Source organism: Pteropus alecto, unplaced genomic scaffold, assembly GCF_000325575.1.
Source record: "Pteropus alecto unplaced genomic scaffold, ASM32557v1 scaffold164, whole genome shotgun sequence".
Lineage (NCBI taxonomy): Eukaryota > Metazoa > Chordata > Mammalia > Chiroptera > Pteropodidae > Pteropus > Pteropus alecto.
Window position 1 is genome coordinate 19,560,156 of NW_006439568.1, and position 15,180 is coordinate 19,575,335.

The 15,180-nt window shown below is 43.7% G+C and overlaps 1 protein-coding gene across 1 annotated transcript in view; it reads right to left on the minus strand.

The window, feature by feature from the left end:
* The window catches only part of BAALC (BAALC, MAP3K1 and KLF4 binding), a 21,071-nt gene extending 9,490 nt beyond the window's left edge, over positions 1 to 11,581 (minus strand). The window contains exons 1-2 of the mRNA XM_015592956.2: positions 11,430 to 11,581; positions 7,626 to 7,839 (exon numbers count right to left, since the gene is read on the minus strand). Of these exons, the coding sequence (XP_015448442.1) occupies positions 7,626 to 7,839; positions 11,430 to 11,581 (366 nt within the window). The remainder of the gene's footprint in view (positions 1 to 7,625; positions 7,840 to 11,429) is intronic.
* Between the last annotated feature and the right edge of the window lie 3,599 nt (positions 11,582 to 15,180).

Below are 15,180 nucleotides of genomic sequence, written 5' to 3' on the forward strand. Positions count from 1 at the left end.
GCCATCTTCTCTCTCTCCTGAGGCTCTACTTTCTTCCTGGTCCTCAACCGGGGTTTGGATTATATATCTATTTGCTTGTTTACTTGCTTATTTCCTACATCCTCACCAGATTAGATTATGAATTTCAAGAAAGCAGGGGCCCCCAGTCTGTCGTGTTCACCACAGTGTCCTCAGAGTCTAACTTAGTGCCTGTCACATAATAGACACCTAACGAATAATCTGATGAACACATGTGTAAAGATAAACCTTCAGAGAGAAAAAAAATCCCCGAGAACAGAACCTGTTTGATTTGTCCTGTCTAAACATCATAGAACCTTCCTACAGGGTTTCAGCTGTGCTTCTGGTTGATTGTTTCTTGCACCAACCTTGAGAGATGGCTGGAAATGTGACTGTGTTCCCTTTCCCAATGAGGCAGCTGAAGTCATTCAGGCCACACAATTTGCCCAAGGCCAATGTCAATACAGGTGGTGACCCGAACTGAAAATGGTGGCGGCAGATCCCACATCCAGCCTCCCACAACCGCCAAAGCTCAGCCTTGCTCCTCCATCACTTTGTTTCAGGTAACAGGAAGGAAGATCACGGGTTTGGAGGCAGACAGACCTGAGTTTGTATTCCAGCGCAGCCAAATCAGTACTCCCTGCGCCATGCTGCCCAATTCCTAACCTCTCAGGGCCTGTGTGCCCAGGTGGGGGGTGACGCTGCTGACCGCTTAGAGTTCTGAGGGTTAAAGATTACGCTATACATAATGTGTCTGGCTCATAGCGGACACACTGTAACATCTGAGAATGTTAGTTTTTGCCTCTACTCTGTCCTAAAAGATTAAAGACTAAGACTTCTCAGCTGCAATTCAAAATATTTTCCTTCTTTTCAGTCAAATTCCATTAAAGAGAGACAGAAAACAACAAACCTCTAGCTGATCCCGAATTCCATGGATTTATTTGCTGCTGTTTCATAAATTTTATAGCATTCATACGAGGCCGGTCAGGAAACATTTCATCTCAGCAAGTCTGCCAAGAGCCAGGTTGCCAGCCTCCAAAGGCATGGAACAGACCACGCCTCAGGCAAAACTCTCAAGAACTCCCCAAGCTTGGAGCAAATCCTGTGCAGACCACAGGCCTAAGCAAAGTACTCACTTAGGCAAACTTAGCCCTGAGTTTTTATCTGTCAGGTATCAAATAACAAAAGCAGGTGTTGCTTTGCAACTTGAACCTCCGATAGATCAAACACTAGGAAGGCAGTAGAACCTGCTTTAGAAAAGCAACTGGGTTCCCACAGAACAGTCATCAATCACATGACGGTGGCGCTGACTGGAGCTGTGGGAAACCTTTCTAACAGTGAAGTACTAGGCTGGTCTCATTTAATCAACATACAGCTAGTGAGGACCTACTAGGTGCATAACCCTGGAGGAGACTCAGGGACAGAATGTGAAGAAAAAGAAGGAGGTCTCTGCCATGAGAGGATTCTAATCAAATTGTTTTTTTCTGCAGATCCTTAAGATAAATAGTGAGTCTTGCAATTCTTCATCTACGTAAGACAGCAGCCGATATACACATGCTTGTGGAAATCACCATACACACACACGCACACACACACGCACACACACAGGCCCCACATCCCTATACTGCCAGGCTCGAACTCGTGAGCACATCCAAGTACCCTTCAAAGAGGCCTCCTTTTCTTTGGTTTTCTCCAATAGTTTCATTTAATTTCTCTCCTCTTTTAATGTCTTGTTTTTGTTTTCCTAGAAGAAACTCATATTTACTTTTCAAACTCTTCGCATATATCTCATATTACTGCCACCCAGGAGGAATTCTGGGCTGGCCCTAGCCTCCTCCCTGGGTCAGGCCTCCCTCTCTTGCCACAGACATTTCTGTGAGGCTTCACCTATCTTTCCTGGACTGGACCAAGCCTTGCCAACAATCAGACACTGGGGAAAAAGGGGAGGGAGAGCAGGAGGAGAAAGCTCTTTAGCTGAGAATGAGTCCAGGCATTGACTAATTCCTTTAGCTTGGTCTGGTCACTTTGCCAAGAATAATAAAGTAAGATGCAGCCTCTAAAGAGATTCATTGCAAGGCCAGCCACATACTGAGAGCTTTGTCTGCTTAGAGCTATATCCATATATAATTTCTACCCTGGCTGAATGCTTCAGGTAGTTCTGGGAGAAAAAAAAATAAGAGTCCTAAGCCTGAGGAAACGGCACCTTCTGGTTGGAAGCAGCCCTGAGTTCCTGAACAATTAATTAGCAGGAGAGAACTAGCAGCTGCACAGTTTCTTCTTGTGTTGTTTGTTGAGCCCGGGAAAGGAGCTGGGGGGAAGGAGACCCAGTCGCTGATTTATCAGGCGAAGTTGAAAAGGTCCCAAGTGAATAGGGTGCCACGGAGAAAGAGAAAGAGCTCTGCATAGAGACGGTCAGTCCAATTTGTGAAAGTTCATTTTCATCACATTCTTTTTGCCAGTTAGCACCTATCAACACTGGTTATAAGACAAGGCCAGAGGGAACTAACAGAAAAAAGATACAGTTTTTTTCGGTGGGGCATGAAGTGGAGAAAGGCTCAGAACATGAGATGCCGTAGTTCACAACCATTAGCAACATTAGCTGCCCTTTGTCATCGTTCAGAAAGTGATTTGAACTGTGGGGCCATTTATCTATGTCAAATAGAGTAGGTGCTATCCCCTACTAGTGGCCTTCTACTTCCTTCATAGCACCATTCTGAATCTATAAATACTTTGTTTGTTTATTTTATATGATCTGACTCCTCACCCTCACTCTCATTAAAATTGGCAGCTGGGCAAAGGACATGCATGCCTCTTCCACACCTGAATCTTTGGCACTAGAACAGGGCCTGGTACCTAGACGGCGCTCAGTAAATGAGCTTTCGATAGCCTTTAACACCCAAACTTGTTTCGTAAACCCGAATGGGGATGCTGCAGCAGGCACACACGTAAGGATGCATGCTCCACGAATAGGTTCTTCTGGAGAAGGAAAGCTTTAAAAAAAAAATGGCCTGATGATCTACAGGGAAATGCTGTGAAATTCTAATAGGTCGTCTTGAGGGATGCAAAAGAGGACGGGAGGTGGCGAATGGATACTGCCTGAGCCGGGCACTGAAAATTCAGGAAGCTTTAGCCCAGAGTATAAGAGACAGCCTAGGAAGAAACAGTACGTCAAAGGCCCTGGAGAATACAGAAAGAAAACTAATTTCTTTGGATAGATTCTAGTCAGCTGTGTTGCCATGAGATAACTCTACTGACAGAAGCTTCAGTCAGAGGCAAACTTGTCTTGTAAACTGACACTTTAGATATAAAACCTTTGCCATGGCCTTTCAGGGGCCTGAGACATCTGCTAGCTGATGAGGTCTCAGGATAGAAAGGCCACTGATGCATTTCGACAACAGTCTGAACACTTAAAACTTAAAACAGTTATCTGCTTCCTGATCTTATTTTGGAAATAGTTACAACACAGCCATTGCTCACTGAATTGTGAAAACAAAAGCTGCAGGGACGACTTATCAGCACGCACCATCTATGCTGTAGTGCTGCGTGGGTCAGGTGTGTTGGTCTTCACTGCCCTGCGACACAGTTTGAACTGGCTTCGCTCACCCCATTTTAATTATGACACAGCTCTCAGAGTGTATGTGAGTGTGGTGTGAGGAGTGCTTTCCTTAGCTATCTCTGAGTCTCCATTCTCATCTGTAAACTGGAGACAGTGATATCAACATTTTAGAGTCATTACGAAGATTAAGTGAGATAATATAACAAAATGCTTAGCACCCTATGCTGTGCCTAGAAGGCTGCTATCACAGGCCTAAGGAAGAAGAACTAAGTACAACTAATAGGCCTTAAATTCTTATGTCTCATAACCAGAACTCATCTGCTTCCGGTTAGCATGTAAAGCGGTGTAACCACTTTGGAAAACTATTTATTTGTCAGTATCCATAAAGTCGCATATATCCCCATTCTATGAAACGGCAATTCACTCCCAGGTATAGATCCCAAAGAAGTAAATGCCCACAGAAGGGCGTGCACAGGAATGTTCCACAGAAACAACCTAAATGTCCTTTGACGGATGACTGGATAAAGAAGATGTGGTACATATATCCAATGGAATACTACACAACCATAAAAAGATGAAATATTGCCACTCATGACAATATGGATGGATGTTGAGAGTATCATGCTAAATGAAATAAGTCAGATGGAAAAGGACAATAACTGTATGATTTCATTCATATGTGGGATATAAAACAGAAAGCACAAATGAACAAACCAGACAAAAAAATAAACTCATAGATGTGGACAACAGAATGGGTGGTTACCAAGAGGAAAGGGAGTGGGAGGAGGATGCAGAGGGCAAAGGCAGTCAAGCGTATGGCGATGGAAGGGGACCAGACTTTGGGCAGTGAGCACGCTATGGAGTATACGGATATTGTATTATAAAGTTGTACACATAAAATTTATATAGTGTTATGAACCTATGTTACCCTAATAAATTTAACTAAATTTTTTTTAATTAAAAAAAAAAATACACATACAGACCAAAAAAAAAGTTAACAGCCATATTGTTCACAATAGCCTCAAACTGAAAACAACCCAAATGTCCTTCCAGTAGATTGGTTAAATTGGGGTATAGTGATGTAATGGAATGCACATAACAATGAAAATGAGGAAATTTTTGCAACTCACAACATGCAGGATTCTCGCCAGCATAATGCTGAACACAAGAAGCCAGACACAAAAGAGCATATGCTGCATCATTCCATCTATAAAAACTTCAGAAATAAAACTGATTTACAGTGCTGAATGTCAGGAAAGTTGTTGTGTTGTGGGGGGCAGAAGGTGACAGGGGAGGGGCACAGATGGATTTGTGGGCTAGTGATAATGTTCTATGTCTTCATATGGAAGATGGTTACATGAGACTGTCGTCACCTTATAAAAAGTTATTGAACTTGAGACTTGTGCATTTTTATGTATGTATGTTATATAGTTGGTAGATTGCATTACTGCTCCTAATTCTCCACTGGGGACACAGGATATTTCCTTGTCCTACTGATGTAGAGCTTGTTCATGTGATTTGCTTTGGGCAATAAGAGTTTGGTTGATATGATGTAAGCAGAGACATAAAATGTGTTTGAGTAGTTTGGTTTTGCCCTCTTGAGTTTCTGCTGTCACGGAGGAAAAAATTTTCCTTCTACTCTTTTAAGTTCTTCTGGCTAGTTTAAGAATTAAATTGACATGACATGGATTAACAGGAGAAAATTAAGTTTAATTTCATACCTATGGAGGTCTCATAGATATGGAACCTAAAGAAATGACCAAAGCAGATAGATTTTATACTTTTTAGACAAAGAAACCATAAATTTCTGAGGAATTGACATGACAAAGAAACTTAGGCTTGGGTGTTTAATTAGTGAAGAATCTAAGCAGAGTTTTTTTTTACACAGCCCTCTCAGCCCTGAATTTTTTATCTCTGGCAATAAGGGTGACTCTCCAGCTCCTGGTGAGCTGGGAGGGCACCTTTCACACAGGAGATTTATTTCCTGCTTTCAGAGAGACAAAGGATGGTCAGAGTGTCCTTTTTGCACCAGTTGTTTCTTAAGTAACTTTAATTCAAAATAATACACCAAAGTGGCATACTTTGGGGCAGCCTGCCCTGAGCCCCAGCACCATCATAGTCCTGAGAAGGATATACCTCAATGCTGCTGCTCTTTTGGCCTGATTCCCAGAATAATACACGTGGAGAAGATTCAGCCTGGAGCCTGAAGCTGGCCTAGCCCATGCAAGTTGCAGCTGATTGCAAGGAGTGAAAAAGATCATTGTTTTAAGACACTGAATGTTGACGTGCTTTGTTATACAGCATTATTATGAGAATAGGTGACTAATACATTATTCTTCAATAAAAAGGCACTTTAAGATCTCTATGCTCCTCTTTTCTAATAGTTACCTGTTTCAATTTAGTTACTGACATCCACCTCCAGCACTTAAATGGCTTATTCATGTCATATAAATGAACTTCAGCTTCCTTGTCTATAAAATGGGGATAATGCTTATTTCACAATGCTCTTGGGAGGATTTAATGAGCCAGAAGACCTAAAAGACTCTGTAAATTGCAGAACACAATTTTAAAGTGATGGATGATGGGGGCAGGAAGTGAGGTGGGAAAGCAAGTGTGTGGATCATTCCACACATAAGGCAAAGTTCCTTCCTCCGTCCGTGGCCCGTCCTGGCTCAGAGGGTGAGGACACAGTAGGAGCAGGAGGGGACAAATGTCAGGGCCTACACTAGAGCACTCACCAGGCTTCTGAGCACAGTTCTGTGGGGCCCAGACTGCCTTGGGAGATGGCAATGATTAGGCATCTCAAAGGCCAGCTTATGCACAGGCAAAGTAGGGGATACAGGACCCTAGGAAGGCCACTGCTACCCTTAAATCTATCCTCTACGCATTGCCTTCTACGGTGCTAAAGGGCCATTATCTGTCTTTCATTTAATTGTGTTACAGTACTGTGTGCCTAACCCTCCCCTGCTAATGCTTACTGCCTTTCTTATGGCACTTCTCAGTTACAAAAAGCAGGACCATCTGTTCTCTCATTTTGGTATTATTTCCATCGTGTAGATAAGAAACCTGAGGCTCTCAGAGATTAAGTGATTCCTGCAAGGCTACTTAGTTAATGAGTGTTAGAGCTGAATGTGCAACAAGTTTTTTGACCAAAGCTTAGAGAGGTAACTCACTGATGCGAGCAAGAATTCCATCATTAGATCTTCAGAAAGCAGGTGGCATTGGCCTGAGAAGACAGGACCAGTAAGTTTTGACAGGGGATGGGGGCAAAAATGGGCTTAAAGCATTGGGGGAGCAGTGGACTGTGAATGGGGAGGGGCAAGGGGAAAACGAGGAAGCGGGAGGGAGGGATGGCGCGAGAAGAGGAACAGACGCAAAGCCCGAGCTGGCCTACTAAGCGCATTTGTTCCCATGGAGAAGCCAGGGCAGTGGCAGGAGCACCTCCCAACAATAGCTCTGAGAGGAAAGAAAGGATCAGAAAGGATGCCAGCTAGACCAGGGACACTGCAGCCCTGTCTCCTAACAGCAACAGTCTGGCTGCCACCACATTCCGCAGTCTCCAAGAGCCCCTCTTGGGAACTCTCACACTGCCCACCTAGTTGGAAGGGCTGAGGTAAAATGCCAGGCTTGTCTCCTGCCACACTGGTCTTCTCTCCCCTTCTCTGCCTACCTCCCACCCTGCAGCCTGAGACTGGCCAACTGCCTGGCCTAAGACTGGCTCCTGTAACCAGCACAGTCCTCATCATCAAGATGGTTAATGCTGACACAGAAAAGGAGATTCCTGAACAAAGCTGTATTTAAGCAAACACACACTTCCTTTAGAGTGCAATATCAAGGACCCATTTCTGCTAATTAAACAAAACACGGCAACCCTCAAGGCAGGGATTGGGGTAAGGGTGGGGTCTTGCTATTTTGTTTGCAATAATTTTCACATGGGCGAGGCAGAGAATTTCTGTTGGCGAGGTGAACCTTCACTGACCCTTCCCTGGGTGCAGTCTCGGCTTGGCCCTGCGCTGGAGCCAGCGTCTCTCCCTTTCTCCAGTCCCAAGTCAGTTCTATGGCTGTGACCTACCTCTGTGGTCCGAAGGCCATTCTGTTTCTGGGTCAGAGAGCCTGAGCTGAGGCTCTGAGGATTCGGGCACTGGGTCCCACAGCTCATCTTCTCTGGGTTGGATATCCCACCTGGGGCTGCAGACCGGGGCACACCATTGGAAGACAGTCCATCTTCTAGCACACCTGGGGGAGGGAAGCAGAGGATGGCACCAGAGTCTTGCACATGACAATGACTACAAACAATCCCCAAGAGTGTGAAAAAACATAGCCAAAAAGAAGAGTCACCAGATATCCTACCATCTTTCTTGTAAGAACATGTGTGTGTTTACAAAAATGATATTTAAATAAAAAATAATTTTGTAAGCTGAAATTTTTACTTAAGAATATATCGATGGCATTTTACCATGCCATTAAATATTCTGCCACATGATTTTTCACATATAGTCTGCTACTGTGTGGATGTGTCACCATTTATTTACTAATCCCCTCTAGTTGGATATTTGTTTTCACTTTCTCAAAATAAATGTTACTGCGATGAAACTCCTCGTGGTTAAAGCTTTTACTCTTAATGACTTCCTTAGGATGAATTCCTAGAAGTGGGATCATTGATTTGAAGGTTATACAGTTTTTTACATAATTCTATCTCAAGATGTTCGACTGAGTTCCTCCCATAACAAATGTCAAGAAATGATAGAATAAAGTCTAAATAAATACCCTTTCTGAAACACAAGATGAGGACTACGATGACAGATCCAGGGATAAGAGCACCTGACTGAAAAGAGAAGCCTGCATGAGGCACGAGGTGCAGCAGCAAGCGGGAGGCGAGAGGCAAGCAGACGGAGGCTCTGCGACGCCACGAGAAGGCCAGGGCCACCCGTGCGTGTTGGCCATTCTATTCCTCCGCCAGCTCGGGCCAGTCAGCAACAATGGAGCAGTCTACGAGGGTGGGATATTGTGATAGAATAATAAATATCTATCTGGTCTTTGTTCCCAGTTCCTGGCACAGAGCTCCTAAAACCTTCTAACAATTTCCTAAATGATGGAGATAATAGCATCTTTTGTTGTAACATTGGTCTTTGTTCCTGGTACATGACACAGAGCTCCTAAATCCCGTGGAATTCTGTGAATGATGGAATCCTGGTACATGAAACAGAGCTCCTAAATCCCGTGGAATTCTTAGTGATACTTAGAATAAATATAAGTAAAGTGTTCCTGAGTTCTGTGAGTCATTCTAGCAAATTATCTGGCTTACTCAGAACTGAAAAAAGAGTGAAACCTCAAAATGAAATAGATTATCTACTACAATAGATGACTGGCTAAAGAAGCAGTGGTACATATATACAATGGAATATTACTCAGCCATAAGAAGAGATGAAATACTGCCATTTGCGACAACATGGATGGACCTCGAGATAATCATGCTATGTGAAATAAGCCAGATAGAAAACGTTGCCTATTGGTTAATTATATGTGTGTGTGTTTTTTTATTGTCAAGTTCATTTGCCTATCTTTCCTTGGGGGTGTTTGCCTGGGTTTGCTTTTAATCAAACTTAAGTAAAACAAACAAAATCCTTTCCCAGAGTGTTAAGAAATAATTTGCCACGAGGCGAGCCTCAGAAGCACAGTGTATCTGATATAATAAGGGAGGGAGGGGTGGTTGACTAAGCAGAGTTGATGAGGCTCCAGTCCTAACACAGCTGTGGAAGAAGTGATCTAAAAGACTCACATGTCCACATGTCATCCATCTGCTCTGCAAACTGCTAAGAGATTTTCAACTGTGGCCACGGGATAGAAATCAGAATTCAAATCGATTGAAAGTCACGATAGAAAATGCTTGGTCCGGAGTTTCCAGATTGGCCGGCCATAGTACACAGGGGCACTGTGGATGGGTTCCAGATGTGCAGAGAGATGGATTCCTTCAGCTAGGCTCACCCCAAATCTTTGTGCCCTGCTTCCTCTTCCAGTAGGCAATCTACACCCCTTCTCTTCCCATTCCCCTTTCATCCTATACCAGAAGGGCCTCAAATGCAGGTGTAAGCATACTCCAGTACACAATTCAATCTCTATCTCCACTGCTCCCTGCAAACAGTTGCCCCTTGGCCTAGGGGTGTGCAAACCTGGAGAGTGAATTAAGAGAAGAGGCTCATGAAGTACCCTAGAAACAGTCATGATGTGATTTGGGCTGGTAATTCCAGGGTCCTGACACACACATAAGAATCTATAATAGAGCTTCTCAGTGTGGTTCAGGGACAAAACTGTTGTGACCAGTCTGCTGTGGGTTAAGCGTGAAAACAACGCAAGCACTTGGAAGTTTCTATGGCAACTATGACATTGCTGGAACGTCAAGGGTGAACTTGTCTGACTGAACTTCTTAGATTAAATAAGGTATAGACCAGTTTGGTGCTGTCAACTCAAGTGGTGTGACTTGTGTGTTAGTCACTCATGGTAGGGCCACATATCTGTCTGTGATGGACTGGGGAAAGAAAAAGCAACCGGTCCTGAAGGAGGGCTGGGGGATTTGGCGGTTGTGTTCCCTTGGCCCCTAGATAATTTGCCTTGGGGGCAAGAGGGGGCCAAGGGGGGCGGGATCTAAAACACAAGACCAAGGCAGAGACTCAGCTAAATTCAGTCTAGGGTGGAACTGCCTTCTACCCTTGAAGCTGCTGAGCATGACTCAAGGCTAGCTAGTGCTAACTTGGCTGTTACCCACAGTGTGCCATATGAATGCTACCTTTTTCTTTTTTTTTAAACTCTTTAAAAACTCTCTGTTATAGATTTACTTGATATTTAAACTGAGTCTGCAAGTTCAGACCTACATGTATAGATTGCTTCATGGTTGTTAGAGGCAAATATCACCATTTTCTAAGTGTGTCATGACTGGATACCTGGGTTGAGGGTGGGTAAGGGGTTCTGCTGAGCCATCCACTGACTGCACCATGGTGCTTCCCGCCTGGATAGGTATGGCCACCACCTTGCCCCACCCTGAGATACTTTAAGATGTGTACTTGACCCCAATCCTCCCCATGGCCATGGCCAGACCCCTGTGGGGCTTAGAGGACACGGAACACAGCTCCCTTTCCCCTCCCCCACCATGTAACCCAGTTTCTGACCCAAGAGGAGGGCAGCAAGGTGGGAATGAGAGTTAGAGACATCCAGGGCCAGGGCTGGGGCCAAGCAGTAGAGAACACACCCCACAGAGGCAGACAGACAACAGGACGTGGGACCAAGCATCCGTCAGAGTGCCAAGCCCCTGGTATAAGTTTCGATGTTCCATCAGACTTCACTTACAAAACATAAATTCAGAGATAAAATTAAGGATTTCAAGCTGGTGTCTGCAGAGCACTAAATCCTAAGCATAGGGACCCTCCTGAGCCTGGCAGGCTGGGTGCAGCGGCATTTGCTGCACACCCATGAAGCCTCTAACACCTGACAGAGATCAAGGCGGAGCTGCTGTGGCTGAGGTGCAAAGGGCCAGTCCTTCCCTCTCTAAAGCCCTCCCCCGCATTCCCTGGGCATCTCTGCTGAGCTTCAGGGCTCTTAGAAACACAGATGGAAGATCACTCAATTGGTCTGGTGTTTTGTTTTCATTGGTGGCTGAACAAAAATTAAAACTCTGGTTTCTTAATCCCCATTCCGGGGACCTCCTCATCTATTAAATGAGAATAACATTTCCTTCTTCATAGGGCTATTATAAGGATTAACTGAGACACCATAGATAGTCTTACAGTGTTTGGCACATACATTGTACTTATTATTATTTATGGCCCGACACCAGTCGCCTTGTCTCCTTGTGCTGCCTCTGTGCATTAGCTACATTACTTACATTCTGGATTTATTAGTCCCACATTCGGCGTCCCCAAAGTGCTTAACAACTGGCCCACTGAGCTTGTTAACAAGCCGAGGAGCTCTGATGACATGCAAAGAAACAGGGCTGGGCTTGGGAACTGGCATTGGCAAAGAGTGAGCAGGGGCCATCTGCTCGGTGTGGTCAAGAGACCACTTTGGGAGGTCAGGAATATGGGGTCATTTACTGTTACTTCGGCCTGCAACAAACCAGGTGATTTTGCTGTGTGGATTTAACTGAATTTGTATTTTCTAATTCTAAAAATAATAGGCTCAATGTTAGAAAACTTGTAAAACTATAGAAAAGCACCAAGGAAAAATAATTTTTACCTCGTTACCCAGAGATATCACTGTTAAAGGAGGTGTGTGTTCTTCCAGCAGATGCTACTGGTGCTCAACCACGTCCACTCGCCCGACTCCTGCACCCATCCCCCAGCTATCGTGGATGTTGGTGGCCAATGGTTCACACCTGCCCCCTTCTCCTAAGGCTTGCCCTTGGCTAAAGGAAACCCTCTCACCAGGAGAGACTGGCCACTTATATCAGGGGCAGCCCGTGGCCAATGATCAACTATAAGTATATGTGTACAGGAGAGAAGGGGGCTGTATAACAGCTCAGTCCCCTCACCTCTGAACAGCACAATTTCTGTCCCTTCATTCCGAAGCAACCCATGGGATCAGGCTGAGGCTAGACTAATTCTGAAGCCACATCTTTGCCCAGCTCCTTCTCCTGGCCCCCTCTGCTTCCCCCACTCCCTCCCTCAGTTCCCCTATCAGGGGGGTCTCTAGAAGTCACTTGCATAAAATCCCTATCTCAGGCTCTGCTTCTAGAGAACTGAATCTAAGACCGTGTATGCCAGGTATATTCCTTTTGCCCCTCCACACTCACTCTCCTCTCCTCTCTACCCTGTTCTGTCTCAGGACACTGACCTGAATGCACCATATCAACAGGCTCCCTTGCCCCCTGGCTTCTAGTTGGATTTGCAGTGCACACTGAGGTTGGGTCTTTACTCCTTTGGTTCCTTCCTTGTAGTGTGGCCATGGGGGCTCTGTGTTCTCTACATACTCTTCCACCAGAAGAGAGCACAGAACCCAGAGAAACCCAAGCGGTTGTGTAATGAGGAGATTCCTGATGACTTCAGGGAGAGCTCAGAGGAGTAGTGGGAACAGAGGATAGATGGCAGGTTGCTGAGGAGGGAGTTACAGATGCGGAATCAGTCAGGATTCTTCGCTGTAAGCAACAGAAATCGACTCCAGTAAGTTAAAATAGAAAAAGAATTCTTTTAAGTGATGTGGGAAGCTCACAGACTTTCTGAGAGGGCTGGAGGTTGATGCATGGAAGCTATCTATGAAGAAGCAATGTCCCAAATCCCTCCACGGAGCCTGTCCCACAAACCCCTTGACACTGCTGCTATGCTTATTCTAAAAAGTTATGTTGTTTTCTGACATTCAATTTTAATCGCATGTCCTGAATTTTACTGGCAACCTCCTGGGTTTCAAGTGCCCAGTCTGGGGGAACGCTGTTGTGAAAGCTGCACTGTATGAGACCCTGAGCTCCATCTGCATCTGTGCCCCTTGCTACCCTCTCAAGCCTGGTTGGTGAGAAAATGACCCTTATTTTATAGGAGAAGAAACTGAAGTTCAACCAAGGTTCTGTACTTTTCCAAAACTATGGTCTTAGCAAATAGTTACATTTCTGTAGAGGGCAAGCTCTCATGTAGGTGACTTTCAAATTTTAGTATGCGTGGGACTTGCCTGAGGTGTCTGTCAAAATGCAGATCTTTATACCCAGCCCCTAAAATTTCAGCTTCAGTAGGGGCCTGAGAATATGCATTTTCCCAAATTTCCTCTACCCCATTTTCCACCCTCTGTGATTCTGAGCCAGGGAACTATTAAGACCTCACTTTGAGGTTTCGACAACACTCATGCGGGTTTTGAGGGTTATATGCAAAATGCCCATCTATTTCTTTCCGCCGTGAATTCTATAGTAGTAAACTGAGGGACATTTGTGTGCCCCTAAGGTATGTCTTTTTTTGGACACTCTTCACAAAATGTTCATTCTCTCTAGAAGACAAGCCAAATCACTGACTTTGCCAAAGATAGAAAACAGCTGTGTCCAATGCTTGCTGACGAATTGCAACCAGTGACTTCTTGCCAAAGTTTCTTGTTCTTTTGAAAATGAAGCTGGGAGGGGGGCAGATCTTAAAAATTAAAAATGAACCATGTGGAGAGCAGGCCAAGGGGAAATTCCTCCTTAACCCAAACACCTGGCTTTCCCTGGTGACGGTGTTCACAGAGTCTGTCCAAAGTCACTGAAAGTCATTTCTTCGATGACTGAAAACTGAAGTATAAGACATTAACAGTCTACCTGGGAAGAATCTCCTAAAGTCACATCAGATGAAACTTTGTGGCTCATCAAACAGTGTCCGGGCTGAACACAGGGCTGCTGATAATTTTGTCAGAACTGATGTATACATTAAATAAATTGCAAATACTGAGTCATTTCCTGAGAATTTGTCTTTTCAAAATGAACTAGAAGGTGGGAGGGTGTCTGTCAATTTTTCAATCTGATGAGAAATTTTTGAGCACACATTATATGAAGCTGATAGTTGACATTTGTATGGCTAATACAAGAAAATTCTTTAAAAATTGTGAGTAACCATCACATTTATGGTCAACTGACTTTGGGTAAAGGTGCCAAAACAGTACAATGAGAAAAGAATTTTTTTTTCAACAAGTGTGTGGAACAACTGGATATCTACATGTAAAATAGTGAAACTGGACCCCTACCTCACATCATATACAAAAGTTACCCCAAATGGATCAAAGATCTAAATATAAGAGCTAAAACACTTAAGAGAAACACAGGCATAAATCTTCATGACTTTGGATTAGGCAATGAATTTTTTTAAAAATGACCACAAAAGCACAACAAACAATAACACAAAATAGATAAATTGGATATCATTAAAATTTAAAACTTTTGTGCTTCAAGGACACCATGAAAAGACAATTCACAGAATGGGAGAAAATTTTTGCAAATTATATATCTGATAAGGGATTCTTACTCCCAAAAAACTCTTATAACTCAATAATAAAAAAGACAAATAAGCAGATTAAAATATGTCAAAGGATTTAAACAGACAGTTCTCAAAAAAAGATATGCAGATGCCAATAAGCAAAGGAAAATGTGTTCAACATCATTAACTATAAGAGAAGTACAAATCAAAACTACAATGCGATATTGCTTCATACCCGCTGGGACGGCTATAATAACAAGTGTTGGTAAAAATGTGGAGAATTTGGAACCCTCATACACTGCTGGTGGGGATGCAAAATGGCATAGTCACTTCATTATCAGTCTGGCAGTTCCTCCAAAGGTCAGACGTAGAGTTACCATATTACCCAGAAATTCCGCTCCTAGATATATACTCAAAAGAAATGAAAACCTATGTCCACACAGACTGCACATGAATGTTCACAGCAGAATCATTCATAATAGCCAAAGAGTAGAAACAACCTGAATATCTATCAACTGATGGATGCATAAGTAAAATATGGTATATACATATCATGAAATATTATTTGGCAATAAACAAAACAAAGTACTGATCCATGCTACAACATTGACAAACCTTGAAAACATTATGCTAACTGAAAGAAGCCAGTTACAGAAGGCCACATATTATATCACTCCGTTTATATGAAATGTTTAGCAATAGGCAAATCTATAG